The 14,325-nt window shown below is 43.3% G+C and overlaps 1 protein-coding gene across 1 annotated transcript in view; it reads right to left on the bottom strand.

The window, feature by feature from the left end:
* The window catches only part of cacna1ba (calcium channel, voltage-dependent, N type, alpha 1B subunit, a), a 645,315-nt gene that overhangs the window by 76,352 nt on the left and 554,638 nt on the right, over nucleotides 1–14,325 (bottom strand). The window contains 3 exon segments of the mRNA XM_052037346.1: nucleotides 7,440–7,523; nucleotides 11,451–11,561; nucleotides 13,831–13,995. Coding sequence (XP_051893306.1) covers nucleotides 7,440–7,523; nucleotides 11,451–11,561; nucleotides 13,831–13,995 — 360 coding nt within the window.

Below are 14,325 nucleotides of genomic sequence, written 5' to 3' on the forward strand. Positions count from 1 at the left end.
CACCTGTCTAGAATTCTATTTTCAATTCAACAGAAGTTGAAATATCCAAATCAATTGTCTAGCTTTAACTAAATAGAAGTAGAGTGTATGTTCTACAGACTTAGAGCCTTTAGATTTTTTATCAGTGTGTTTTCCCTTCTCTCATTAACTTCCCGTCAGCAGCACTAGATTTCTGCACTCACAATTTGAATCTGTCCTGAGGTGCTCTTAGAAACAGTTTGAAGTACTCTTTGGGAAACAAGTTCAGATTTCGGGTGTTCTTTCCTGTTTTAACTTCTCCACAGAGAGTTGAGTTTTTGTTCAGTTAGTGTCGGGGGGTGGGGGGGAGGGGTATAATTGGAGTGGTGAGAAAGACATCTGACTGAAGAATGGAGGAATCTGCCTGAACCCTTCCAGTTGTAATGAGGGACAGATAACTGGCTTTGGTTCTAATCCTGCAATGAAAGGGCAGGGGAATTCTGCTGTAGATGGCTGGCAGACGATTCGGAGAAAAGAGACTGCACAAAGTGCCAGGTGTGGCATTTCTTTGTAGTCTACTGAACGAGAGATCATACCTTTTTGTTCATTCCTGGGGAAGAGGGAAACAGAAGGTTGTGTGCTCCTGGTACCGGTATCTTACATCACTTAATTTTGAAACTTTGAGTGGGAATACATTTCTCTGAATTTCCATTGGGGAATTTGAAATATAATTAGGCATTCAGAAGAAATATGTGACCGGAATAAAAATGGTATCTAATGGATACAGCTAACTCGAGGCTAATTTCATTAAATGTCAAATGTGTTAATCACCCCATTAGTGACAAGAAAACAGTGTCAATCCTAGAATAAAATAACACTTTTAGATAACTGATCTTGAAGATAAATCTGATTGACGTAGAACATGTCAGATACAGTGGGAGCTGGGGGACTAAGGGAAATGAAGTTCCCTAATCATCTCTTGCTCCATTGCAGGCGAATGGATCCATGTAATTACTGTTCAGGCCCTACAGCAGAGCCTCTAGCTTCTTCAGGGAAGAAGTTAGTTTGTTATTGGACTGAGGCATGTGGGATCCCTGCCTAATATACATCCTTGATTATCCTGTGAAATGCTTGCAGAATTTCTGAAAAGTCAGCTAGTTTTTTTTTAGCCTAAATGGATAAGCAAATGGCCAGTGATAGTTCAGGGCAAAACTGCCTCATTAGGTGGAACATGACATCATTGGATGAGGGAAGAAAACACTGCAAAAACTTGTTAATCGTCTGTGATCCAACTATCCAGTAACACTGTTCACTTGCAGCCATCCATTGCTTTTTAGTTCCACCATCAATGAGTCATAGAGTAATGCATCACGGAAACAGGCCCTTTGCCCCGCCAAGTCCATGCCGACCATCAGCCACCCATTTACACTAATCCTGCAATAATTCCATTTCAGTCCCATCAACTCCTCACCAAATTCTACCACCCAGTTACACTGGGGGCAATTTCCAGCAGCCAGTTTAACTTACCAACTCACACGTCCGTGGGTTGTGGGAGGAAACCACAGCGGCACCGGAGGTCACAAATGAACTGGGGTCTCTGGAGCTGCAGGACAGCAGCTGCACAACTCTGCTGCCCTGGTACAGCTTGGACCATCTGCAGGGGTGAAATCACTGGGGAACACTTCACATTCTCTCCTGATGCAGTCTGATCTTTCATTCAAAGACTGGACCTCATCCTTGCCTCTCAATGAATGTGAACAACCCAACTCACCACATTTTCTCTTGGATAGAAACATGAGTTAACCTGAGGTTACTTCAAGGCTTCAGATGAATAGCCCTGCCTTAATAAAGCCTCAGTTATACGAAGGTCCAATGTTGCTTCTTCCCTGCCCTCTTATAGATGAGCATCCATTTTATCTCTGTTTGATATAGAAAACTGGATAGATATGATCAACTTGGCACTGGGGCTCTTTCTCTCAGGCTGAGATTTGCTCTTTAGTTGAAACACAATCCATCAGTATTTCACACAAGCTTAGTGAATTTATTTGCTCTGAATTAAGCTGATAAAAAATGCTATTGATAATTATTCTGAATCTTTCTTTCAATTTTAAGAGCTATGATCAGGGCAAATTTGAGACACCTAATCTCATTAGAATTTTTGCTGTGTTTCTCTGGAGAGATTCAGTGGCCAATATGGATAAATACCAACAGGGGAACTACTCGGGAAGATCAGTTGTATGAGAGAGCTAAGTTCATGTGAGCGATTAAAGCAGCTCAGGCATTCAAACTGCCTCAGTTAATGAGTGGATCACCTCTAAATCTTCAACACAGTCAGTATTTCCTCCAACCCAACTTCTTTAATAAAATCAGGCCAATTAACTGGTTAAAATTTATCTGAAGTTAATACAAAAGCAAAAGTTAATTGAACTCACTAATCTGGTTATGGACACTTAAAGGTGAATTTGTTATTATTAGTGATCAAGTCTCTTGCAATGCAAAAACATTTGTGCCATTTCTCTGCCTTGCTCCTTTCCTACACTGCTTGCCTTCCGATTTACCTTTTCTTTCCCCATTTTAAATGAACCTTTTAATAAAATTATAGTCCAAGGTTTCAGGGAACAGCTCCAAGTCCCCAGTAATGAAACGCTCTGAAGCTGGTCAGTAAGTTTGTGAGGTCGAAGCTACTAAGATGGATACCGTACACTCTTGCACCTCAGAGCATAGCAAAGTCAGACAAAATGAACAAGCGTCACTTCTTTTTGTAAGCACCAAGTTAAAAAGAAAAGCAAATTATAAAGCAATACAATTGCAATCAAAAGATTTCTTAAATTGATGAAACCAACCAGTTGCTACATGTTGATGTTGTTCATGGGTGATTGATGTTGGCAATATGCAAAGAAAGATTTTGTTTGTGTGGAGGTGAGCAGCAGGTGCAGAACATACAGACGGAGACATGGTTTTCATTTGTGTGTTGATTGGATGATGTGATTCAGCAGACCGTTGGAGAAAATAAGGAACAAAAACAAGAGGAAGTGAGAAATCAGATGAGCAAAACTAAACCTGGTAAAATAAAAGCACACCATCACCTGAATCATATTACAGTCGGCGAATCAGTGTTAGAACTCATGACCTTGAAAGCCATGCTAAAAACACAACCTCGTAAAAAATCAGAATGTGGACATATTGGAGAGCCACCAAATCAATACAAAATTAAGGAGCAACAATTTTTATTCAACCGTGGCAACCTCTGAGGTTGAATAATAATTTTATAGTTGAATAATCCCAATATATAAAACTCACAGGTCTGAAAATCATATCAAGTTTTTAACAATTTATAGTAGCTCAAGCACATTGATAAAATGATTTTTCTTTATTGAAGTACAAGGTTCCCCATTACACTTCCTATCCAGGTAATTATTTTACTGCACAGAGGGCACATTAAATCACTAACTCTTATTACAACCTGGGCAATATTTGAGTAATCTATTTTACTTTACACACGTTAAAGGGTGCATTTTACAGCACACACTGCTACTGAGGTAGAAAGTCATTCAGTGGCAGGGTTGATCAGGGATTGGGCACATAAGTTTAAATCACTGGTAAACCAGAATGCGTGGTAAATGGGGTCTCTGAGTGCTATGCTCCATTTGTCAGTCTGCCTTCCTCCCAAGTGAAGCCCTGTTCCCGAAGTGAGCCCCACAAAACGTAGAAACAGTGGAATTGTGTTCCAATGAATTGAGAAATAGGGAAGGAAGGTGGAAACCAAACAGAATGACAAACTCCTTGGGCATTGACATCAGATCAACTTTGACTGTGATGCTGCCATAGTCAAGTAGCATGCTAATAATAGCTGTGGATCATGAGCTATGGCAAGTTATAGGTGATCGTGCATGCCCTGCCAACACAAGCTACTGTATCCCACCTCTTGGAAGTGGCTTCACAAAGGAAGGGTATTGTTTTAATTCAGAAAACTTAACCAAAGGAACCCTCATACAAATAGGCCACAAATGTAAGGGATAATAAAAGAAGGTAATCTAATTTCAATCTGTTTCCTGCTAATTGTCAGTAATTAATGATTATTCACAGTAATTGAATCTAGAATTGTGGCTCCTAAAAATATATACAAACAAATGAATATTGGAATAAATGTCTTTTGATTTCATGAATATAAATGTATTGTTTATCATTTACTTCAGACTAATAAACAATACAATTTCCATGTAGGTTGGATACAATGAAAGAAATCAGGAGGTACTCTAACTTCAAGGGTCATGTTAGTGAACCGTATCAACAACTAATTAACGATTGAACAGCACACAATACACCCAGCTGTATCACCTGATGGACATCCTAATTGTTTTCCCATTCTGCAGAATGTGCAAACAAACGTTTTCAGTAATGCGCAAATGAATTCCACGCAATGATTTGGCAGAGGTTGTTTTGATCTCACTTAAAATACAAATGCCTGCAGACCAATGTTGTCAATTTTACTTCTTAACTAAGACAGGCATGTGGCAGTGGAAATCAAGAACAGATGACCCAAAACTTGAAGACGAGGGGTACCAAGCAAAATGGAAACCACCCTTCTCTTTCAGTTGCTGACTAACCATGCATTTTCCAACAATTTTGGCTTTTCCATGTTTCCTTACGACACAGGAGACCGTTTCGACCCACTGAGTCTGTGCAGTCTTATAGAGAAATCCCATTCCCCAACTCATTCTATTCTACACCCACACTGCCATCAACCCCACCCAGATTCTCCCACTCACCTACACACCAGTGGCCAATTAACCTACCAACCACAGTAGTGTTGTTAGGCAGCACAATAGTGTAGCGGTTAGCGTAACGCTATTACAGCGCCAGCGACCCGGGTTCAATTCCCGCCGGTGTCTGTAAGGAGTTTGTATGTTCTCCCCGTGTCTGCATGGGTTTCCTCCGGGTGCTCCGGTTTCCTCCCACATTCCAAAGACGTACGGGTTAGGAAGTTGTGGGCGTGCTATGTTGGCAGCGGAAGCGTGGCGACACTTGCGAGCTGCCCCCCAGAACACTCTACGCAAAAGATGTGTTTCGATGTACATGTGACTAATAAAGAAATCTTATCTTATCAACCCATTCACCTTTAGGATGGGGGAGCAAACCAAAGCACCCAGGGGGAACCACAATGGTCAAAGGGGGAACGTGCAAGCTCCACGCAGATAGCACCGGAGGTCAGGATTGAACCTGCGTTCTTGGAGCTGTGAGGCAGCGGCTGTATTGGCTGTGTCACTGTGCTGCCCCCTTGTATTTCTTTTTATTACCTCATGCATTTTTTCTGTTCTTCCCATACTGTATGTGACTCCCCAGTGGACAAACAGGCATCCATGCCAGTCTCCGACTGGTTGCTGAGTGACGTCTGTATGTGCTGGGACAGATTGGCTCTTCGGTACCCCCCTAAGACAGACTCTGTATAATGAATCACAGTGCAAGGCCCCCGGGGGAAAGGGTATCCCCCAGACCTGCTGGCCTGCGGGAGAGATTTCTCACGTTCTTGCAGCAGTCTTGTGGAGCTCACTGCACACTCACTCCTGACCTGAGAGCTTACAATTTCTTTAAAGTCCGACAGGCTGTCTAATGGACAAAAGCTCATTGTGAGAAAAATCACTCATGAGCGCGCTTTGTCAGATGATAAGGTTAATCGGGCTGGGATGTATCCCTAGCTCTGTAAATAGACAGGGTGATTAGAATCACCAATAATATGGGGCAGCACGTTGCCGGCAGATTAACACAGCCTTAGTGATGCAAGATTTTTTTATTAGTCACATGTACATCGAAACACACAGTGAAATGCATCTTTTGCGTCGAGTGTTCTGGGGGCAGCCCGCAAGCGTCGCCACGCTTCCAGCGCCAACATAGCATGCCCACAACTTCCTAACCCGTACATCTTTGGAATGTGGGAGGAAACCCGATACAGACAGGTTCCTCAACCAGGGTGGAAAATACCTGCTGTTTACCCTCCCATTGCAGCAGCTTAGGACTTCAGTAAAGGTGAGGTTGCTATCGCTGCTACTCTGCACTGAGGCCTCTTCTCCAGGGACATGGAAATCTGGTCCTGGCCAAGTACAGACAAGGACTTGGCTTGCATTTCTGGACAGCTCCCAACTGGCAGTCAGGGCCAAAGGAAATGATGCCAACAAATATCGACCTGTTTTGTGGAAACATACTGACAAAACCTTGTGGCTGTTACCAGTGGAGCAGCTCCCTGGTGAATGGAAGCCCAGGAAATGGCTCACTGTCAACTGCCTCCAGCTGAAAACTAGTGGTTCCCTAACAACGCGTCTTTCTATTGGACATATTGTGCCAACGATTTCTCTTTCAAAACTCATTGTAATTTTGACTAAATCATAGTTGTGGAGCACCGATACAAAATGATCGAAATTCAGAGTTTGTGGAACAGTGGTGGGTGCCCACTGAGATGAAAGTTTGCCCAGGCATGTGACAACAAAGCAGCTTCTCCCTTAAAACAAAGACAAATCAACTAATGAAGCTGGAAATTCTCACTGAAAATATTAACAGACAAACATTCTATTAAATTTTTCTGGGTGTTAGAAAGTGGAATCTTACTGAAGCATGCTAAGCACCCAATCACTAACACCAGCAAAGGATCATTTCCAGCATCTTGTTTACAGTTTTTAGTGTGTTATTTTCCATTGCAGTGAGAAGTGCCTTAATGTGGGTCAGGACGTCGACAGCATCAAATCATCCCGAGATTCTTCTGCTGTGATACCTTGTATGAATCTGAAGCACCAAGCTCACTTCAACTGGCCACAGTCTGGCCCCTGAGGAGGAGACCTTTGCATCATTCCCCTCATTTTGTTCTATGGAAGCAAGGTGGGAGAATGAGTCCACCTAAAGCTAGATGCGTTTGTGCTGGGAATCCTGCAGTGAAACTGATCTGACATCCTCACCCTTGGAAACGGAAGTAAATGGGAAGCCCAGCTCTCCGAGGGGGAAGCACGTGTCACTTCCACCAGCTGTAACTTTTCCCAGTCTTTTGCCTTCAGCCGTTTGAGGAAACGGGAACGCTGCCTTTGGCACAATCAGTTTGTCCAAATACATTCCTTGCTCAGGAATTTGGGAATGGGAAGGGGTGGGGGATGGAGGTTGGTGCAAGGCAGAGCAGATGGTAAAGTATGTGAACCAAGAGGGTGAGGTCACATTTTTCCATCACATTTTCCACAACCACAAGTATTATTGGGATTTTCTTTAATGGTTAATAAATTCAAAGCAAAATAAGCCTGGAATTCAAGTCTGCAGCCAACCTCCCCACTCCCAGTCTCCTGTGTAAAGGGCAGCTGTTGTGGGGGACAATTGCCTTCATGTAAATGTCAGCATGAACCTGCTGCTTCTTATCAATTATGACAAGGTTAAAAGACAAATACAAACAGTGCAAGAACCCAGTCTGTTTCACCTCAAGTGGCTCCAAACAGGGTAGAAATACTCACCGCCAGTTCAGTGACTAAAATATCAGTTATACTTCCCAGTACAGTTACAAAGTCAAACACATTCCATGCATCACGGAAGTAATTCTATGCAAAAAGAGAAAGAGAAAATCAGTATCAAATTGTCAGCAAATAGCTCCACCATTGTACATATCACACAGAGTTACTTGACAGTGTGTGCAGAGACGCTCCTCAAGTTATGCTCCTCTGAAACAGTTTTAGTTTCACTTCCAAGTACAATGGGTGGTGATGTTAAATGACTCAAGGTACCAGCAGATACTGGGGGTACTGTCCAGCAACAGGGTCCTTCAGGCACCCGATGCTGCAGGTCAGAAGTTCACTGAAAAGACGGACTCTGTCTATGCCTCTCGCTGTCTTGGTGTAGCAGCCAGCATAATCAAAGACCCCACCCCCCCAGGACATTCTCTCTTCTCTCCTCTTCCACTGGGTAGAAGACACAGGAGCCTGAGGGCACGTACCACCAGGCTTAAGGACAGCTTCTACCTCACTGTGATAAGACTATTGAACAATAAGATGGACTCTGACCTCACAATCTACCTTGTCGTGACCTTGCACCTTATCATCTACCTGCAATACACTTTCTCAGTAGCTGTGACACTTTACTCTGCACTGTTATTGTTTTTACCTGTACTACCGCAATGCACTCTGTACTAACTCAATGTATCTGCACTGTGTAATGAATTGATCTCTACGATCGGTATGCAAGACAAGCTTTTCATTGTAGCTCAGTACAAGTGACAATAATAAACCAATACTAATGCCAAGAAACCTGATGGCTCGGTGTTGCCTGCTTCAGTGCTACAATGTGCAAGTGCACTTTGCAGTGAAATTTCCAAGTCATTTTGCCTCATTCCAGAAACTAGAACCATAGAATCCTACAGCACAGCAACGGGCCCTGATGTCCCACGATGTCTATCGACACTAGTCACAGATGCCTGTGTTAGACCGTATCCTTCCACCCCTTTCCTATTAATTTACCTGTCCAAATGCCTTCTAAAATGTAATTGTATCTGCCTGCTCTGGCAGCTCATTCCAAATAACCAACACACTCTGTGTGGAAAACTTACCCCTCAGATAGTCTTTGAATTTTTCCTCTCTCACTTTAAACCTGTGTCCTCTAGCTCTAGACTCTGCTGCCCTGGGAAAAAGACTCTAGCTATGGCCTTTGTAATTTTATAAACCTCTGTCCAGTCACCCCTCAGCCTGCTGTATTCCAGTGAGAACAAGCCCAGCCTCTCCCTATAACTACAGCCCTTCGTTCCCCAGGCAACATCCTGGCGAATCTCTCTGCACTCTCTCTATTGCTAAGAGCGGTCTCACCAATGTTTTGTACAGCTGCAACATGACATCCCAACCCTTGCACCCAATGCCTTGGCATGTGAAGACAAGCATATCAAATGCCTTCTTCACTGCCCAGCCCACCAGTGTCACCACTTTCAGCAGAAGTTCTAAGACCCCTGCTCTTTGTGATTTTTATAAATGACTTGGATGAGGATGTGGAAGGGTGGGTTAGTAAGTTTGCTGATGATACAAAGGTTGGTGGTGTTGTGGATAGTGTAGAAGGTTGCTGTAGATTACAACAGGATATTGATAGAATGCAGTGCTGGGCCGAGAAGTGGCAGATGGAGTTCAACCAGGATAAGTGTGAAGTGATACACTTCGGGAGATCGAATTTGAAGGCAGAATACAAGGTTAATGGCAGGACCCTCAGCAGTGTGGAGGAACAGAGGGATCTTGGGATCCACATCCATAGATCGCTCAAGATTTCCACACAGGTCGATAGGGTTGTTAAGAAGGCGTATGGAGTGTTGGCCTTCATTAGTCGGGGTATTGAGTTCAAGAGCCGCGAGGTAACATTGCAGCTCTATAGAACTCTGGTTAGACCACACTTTATAGAGTATCATGTTCAGTTCTGGTCGCCTCATTGTAGGAAGGATGTGGAAGCTTTAGAGAGGGTGCAGAGGAGATTTACCAGGATGCTGCCTGGATTGGAGAGCATGGCTTATGAGGATAGGTTGAGTGAGCTAGGGCTGTTCTCTTTGGAGAGGAGGAGGATTAGAGGTGACTTGATAGAGGTGTACAAGATGATAAGAGGAATAGATCGAGTGGACAGAGACTTTTTCCCAGGGCGACAATGGCTAACACGAGGGGACATAATTTTAAGGTAATTGGAGGAAGGTATAAGGGGGATGTCAGGGGTAAGGTTTTTACACAAAGAGTGGTGGGTGTGTGGAATGCACTGCCTGCAGAAGTTGTGGGGGCAGATACATTAGGGACATTTAATAAACCCTTAGATAGACACACGAATGATAGAAAAATGGGGGGCTTTGTGGGACGGAAGGGTTAGCTAGATCATAGAGCAGGATAAAATGTTGGCACAACATTGTGGGCCGAAAGGCCTGTACTGTGCTGTAGTGTTCTATGTTCTATAAACCTTCAACTGAGAGTTCCCAACCTGAGTTGTATTTTTGTGCGTCTGAAGTGATTTAAGCGTCAGATGCGCTGAGTGACATCACCCTGGGGAAACTTAATCCATGTGGTGTTAGCAGTGGTCATCACTGGTTACTGCTAAGATAACCCTGCTTCCACAGGGCACTATGGTGCTGGTTCACACTATCTTTTGGGCCCAACGCCATCCACCAATGGGTTCTGATGTCAGACATCCACTGATCTTACCCTTAATTGGTCAAGGCCTGTATCCAAGCCCCCAATTCCTCATTCCCTCACCCTCCAACACCCCCAGTCATGTAATCCTTTGACCCTCTGGGTGTGGTGGCACTGATCCTCAGCTGGCCACAATCCTGCCAAGGACATGAACCTTCCAGGCCCAGTACCTGCGTGGCACAACCCACTGATGTTCCAATGTTCCCAAGGCCTATAACCATGAGGCCCCAATGCTCTCGCATCCCAATAGCCCCGTCAGCAACCCAACAAGGCCCCGATCAGTCAAAGACCTAATTCTCCAAGATTCCCAACTCATCGGAATCCTTGATGGAAGCCCTGATCTCCACTCGTCCTGGTCATGATCACCCAACCCCACCATCTCCCCAGCCTATCCTTGGAACGTAGACCCTCCAACGTCTGGTTTCCCCAACCCAATCGTATGAAGGGTGACCAATCGGGCCCCATCCCGATTGCCCAATCATCTGATTACCGGCTTGGCCCCAAGCGGTTAGCTTACCCAACTAACACCCACAGGCCCAGGTGGGGCTTGTGTCTGCTGTCTGCCTCTGCTTACTAACCCAACACCTGGCCTCAGTCCTGAATGGTGTACCTTCCCTTGCCTGCTCTGTGGAACACAGAGGGAAATGGGCGATGCAGCGGTGCAGTGGGCAGTGCTGCTGCCTCATGGCTGCCGTGACCCAGGTTCAATCCTGACTTTGGTCGCTGTCTGTGTGGAGTTTGCAAGTTCTCCTCGTGGCCAAGCTCCAGTTTCCTCCCACATCCCAAAGACATGCTGGTTAGTAGGTTAATTGGTCACTGAAAATTGCCCCCAGTGTGTAGGTGAATGTGGAGGTAGGATCTGCGGGCAGTATGTATAACTTGGGGAGACTACAACAGGATTGGTATAAATGTGTACGTCATGGTCTGCTCAGACTTGTTGGACTGAGGAACCTGTTTCTATGCTGGATGACTGGAAAATGTACACCGGTGCAGTGATGTCCGAGGCCTCTGATCTTCTGACACTCTGAAGCAATGGGCCATCCTGAACCTTTTGAGTTCAGTGAGGCTTTGGCACAGGTATTTTTTTGTCAGTGCCTTGCTGTAACCACGCGCCGGTATGTAGACCCCTCTGCACCCTATCAAATCTCCAGACTCTCTGTGAGGATACAAACCAAATCAAGCTCTAGGTTGATGCATGTCTTTGCGAAGCTGGAGCTCTTGACTGGATATGTGCACTAATTCAAATCAACATGGTCGCAAATTTTCCCTTATTCTTAAATGAGAAAACACCTTGCAATTGGTTTAATTGTACAGTACAAAGTAACATACCAGAATACCAAAGGCAATGAGCTTCAGCACACACTCCATGGAGAACAGAAATGTGAATAATATGTTCAGGTATTGTAGCATTCTGTCGTATGGATCAGGAGCATTATAGAACTATATAAAAAGTTTAAAAAGAACATGAATCAGACTTAATCCTTTCTAGAATTTGAACAACAGGATCAGCAAGTTTAAAGTGTTGCATGCAAGGAATGAAATAACTCACTGGCCCAGGACAGAACCTATTTGTTTGTCAATGACACCTTATTCCTGTGGACTTGAGTAAGTTGTCCCATGTAGCAAGCTGATTGCTGTAATCGGTGCATTGATATGTACCGGAAACATTCATTGCTGCTTAATTCACCCACAAATACATCCAACATGCTATTAGCTGCTTCTCCCAGCTCCCAGTTTCAGATTAAGTATATCACACCGCAAAGGGATTGGTATAAATGTGTACGTCATGGTCTGCACAGACTTGTTGTTACAAACTATATGAAATAACAAACTATTTTCTGAAGTTCCACTATGATGTTCAATGATCTTCAACTCTGCCGGACATATTTTAGTGATACGGATCGTACAAATGTGCCACTCTATCTGGTACATGGTTATGCATCATAATGGTCCCTGTGAAATCATTATTATTGACTTTATAAAGCAGTCAGCTGACCAGAAATAACAAAAACTGGCACACCCAGCTTGAGAAGCTGCACTGGAGAGGGTGCAAAGGAGATTTAACAAGGACAGTGCAGGGAGTGGAGGAATGTAGCAAAAGGAACTCACTGCCTGAAAAGAGAGTAAACCGCATTTAAACAGAACACGGGTATGTAATGGAGGAGCCGTGATCTGCAGAGACCACACACACCTAGTGCTGGATGGTGGGATTAGGCTGGGGAGCTCTTCTTCAACCAGTGCAGACACGATAGGATTAATGCCTCATTTTGTGTTATTATCCTTCTATAATTAATCATTTATATTCTTGATCCCTAAATGCACTATGCCCAATTTTGTCCTGACGTGATGTGGCATATACAGAAACAGATGATATTTTTTAGGTATCTCATAATAAAATGCTAACTTTAAAATTATTATTGGATCATGAAGATATTCTAATCTATTTTTGATTGCTTAATTATTGACATGGGTGTCGAAGCTTTGTTTATCGGATAGGCTGTAATTCATTACTTGATGATTGACTTAGCTATCAACTATTTACTTAGCAGGTATCCCAAATCTACATTTTTGAAATAGTTGTTCCATTGAGAGCATCATGAAAGTTTGGATTGCTGATTTATTCTTTTAATTTTAATTTTATCAAGGCAGTCTGGTGAACAATAATAGGAGCTTTTATTTTTCTGCCCATACAATGTGCTGGCAATAAACTGCACATTTCCTTTCAATGAACATACAGATAAATGTCAGCAGATCATTAGTTCTTTGACGTGAACTTGAACATGCATCAGTGGAATAAAGTTATCTATCAATGCGTGCCGTGCAGTTGACAAAATAGCTTAAAATTACATTAAACTCTCAACCAATTTACACAGGCACGTTATGAAATATAACAGATTATTTTACTTTGATTTGAAGGCCAAATGACAGCTACAAATAGCTTCTTTATCACACTTTAAGACAACTCCCAAATCAGATTACCATCTTGCAATCAGTCTGAAATCTTATTATCGCAGGGTGGCTCTAAAATTTCAACTATATAAATGTGTGTTAAGGACAGAATTGATAAGCCAGTGCTCAAGTGTTTGGTGATTGTGTATATCAAATTTTTAGCTTAAAAAAAAGGTGATTTCCAGTTGGCTGGAAGCACCTTCACAGGATTGGAAGAAAAATTTCATTCTGGCTTTGGCTAATAGAATTAAAATGGTTATATTGATTCAGCTACCTTTTATACATTCCTCCTGACTTTGTTTTGTTATTGAAGTCAACGGAAATTTGAGAAATGTCTGTTGGGTGCCTTGTACTGTTTCACACCATTGCTTAAAGTTAGAATTTCCCTCATTGTTCCCAAGATCATGTAACTGCCTGACTGGTAGTAAAGAACGATTTCAGACAATAATGACGTGCCAACAGAAATCTAGAACTAGTGCTCGCTGATATAAAGGGGTGGTGGGGAGGGAGGGGGTGCCAGTCAGCGGCACCATCGCAACAGCTGGCAACTCATTCCACCTCAAGTTACGTTTCTTGTCTTTAGTTCTGACAAAGGAGGGTGAATAATGACAAATAAAATGTTCACGTACAGACCGTCAACAGCTCTTAAAGCAGAAGACTCTGGTTTTGTCTCTGGAAGCTACAGAAGCAAATTCTCTGTGATAACCAATACAAGAAGAACCATCCCAGATTTGTGGAGTGTTTGGCTGATTCACCTCACCTTCATCATCAGCACGATGGTATTGAGTGCGATCATGGCCATTATAAAATATTCAAAAGGTGGGGAGACCACAAATCTCCACATCTTGTACTGAAAAGTTTGCTTGTTCTGTGGCATGTATCGAGTAAGTGGCTTGGCACTTATAGCGAAATCAATGCAGGCTCTCTGGAAACGAAACAACAATAGGTCTGAATTAGACAAAGGCCATTCAGCAGGAATGAAAACATGCAACGTCTGAGGAGGAACAGAACGATTGCATAACTTTCAATTGTGGACCTTGTGCAAACGTTCAGAGAGCAAACTGCAAAGCCAAAAATGCTGTGGAGGCTCCAATGTGCCTGATTGGCAGATGAGATTTAGTCCCTTACGTTGGGCTTCGTTGGCCAATAATAACTGTTTTTCCCTTCTCTCCACAGCTGCCTGATCTCAAGAGCACTCCCAACATTCCCTGGTTTATTTCAGATTTCCAACATCTGCAGTGTTTTGACTCCCCGT

The sequence above is a fragment of the Pristis pectinata genome, chromosome 23 (assembly GCF_009764475.1).
Source record: "Pristis pectinata isolate sPriPec2 chromosome 23, sPriPec2.1.pri, whole genome shotgun sequence".
Classification (NCBI taxonomy): domain Eukaryota; kingdom Metazoa; phylum Chordata; class Chondrichthyes; order Rhinopristiformes; family Pristidae; genus Pristis; species Pristis pectinata.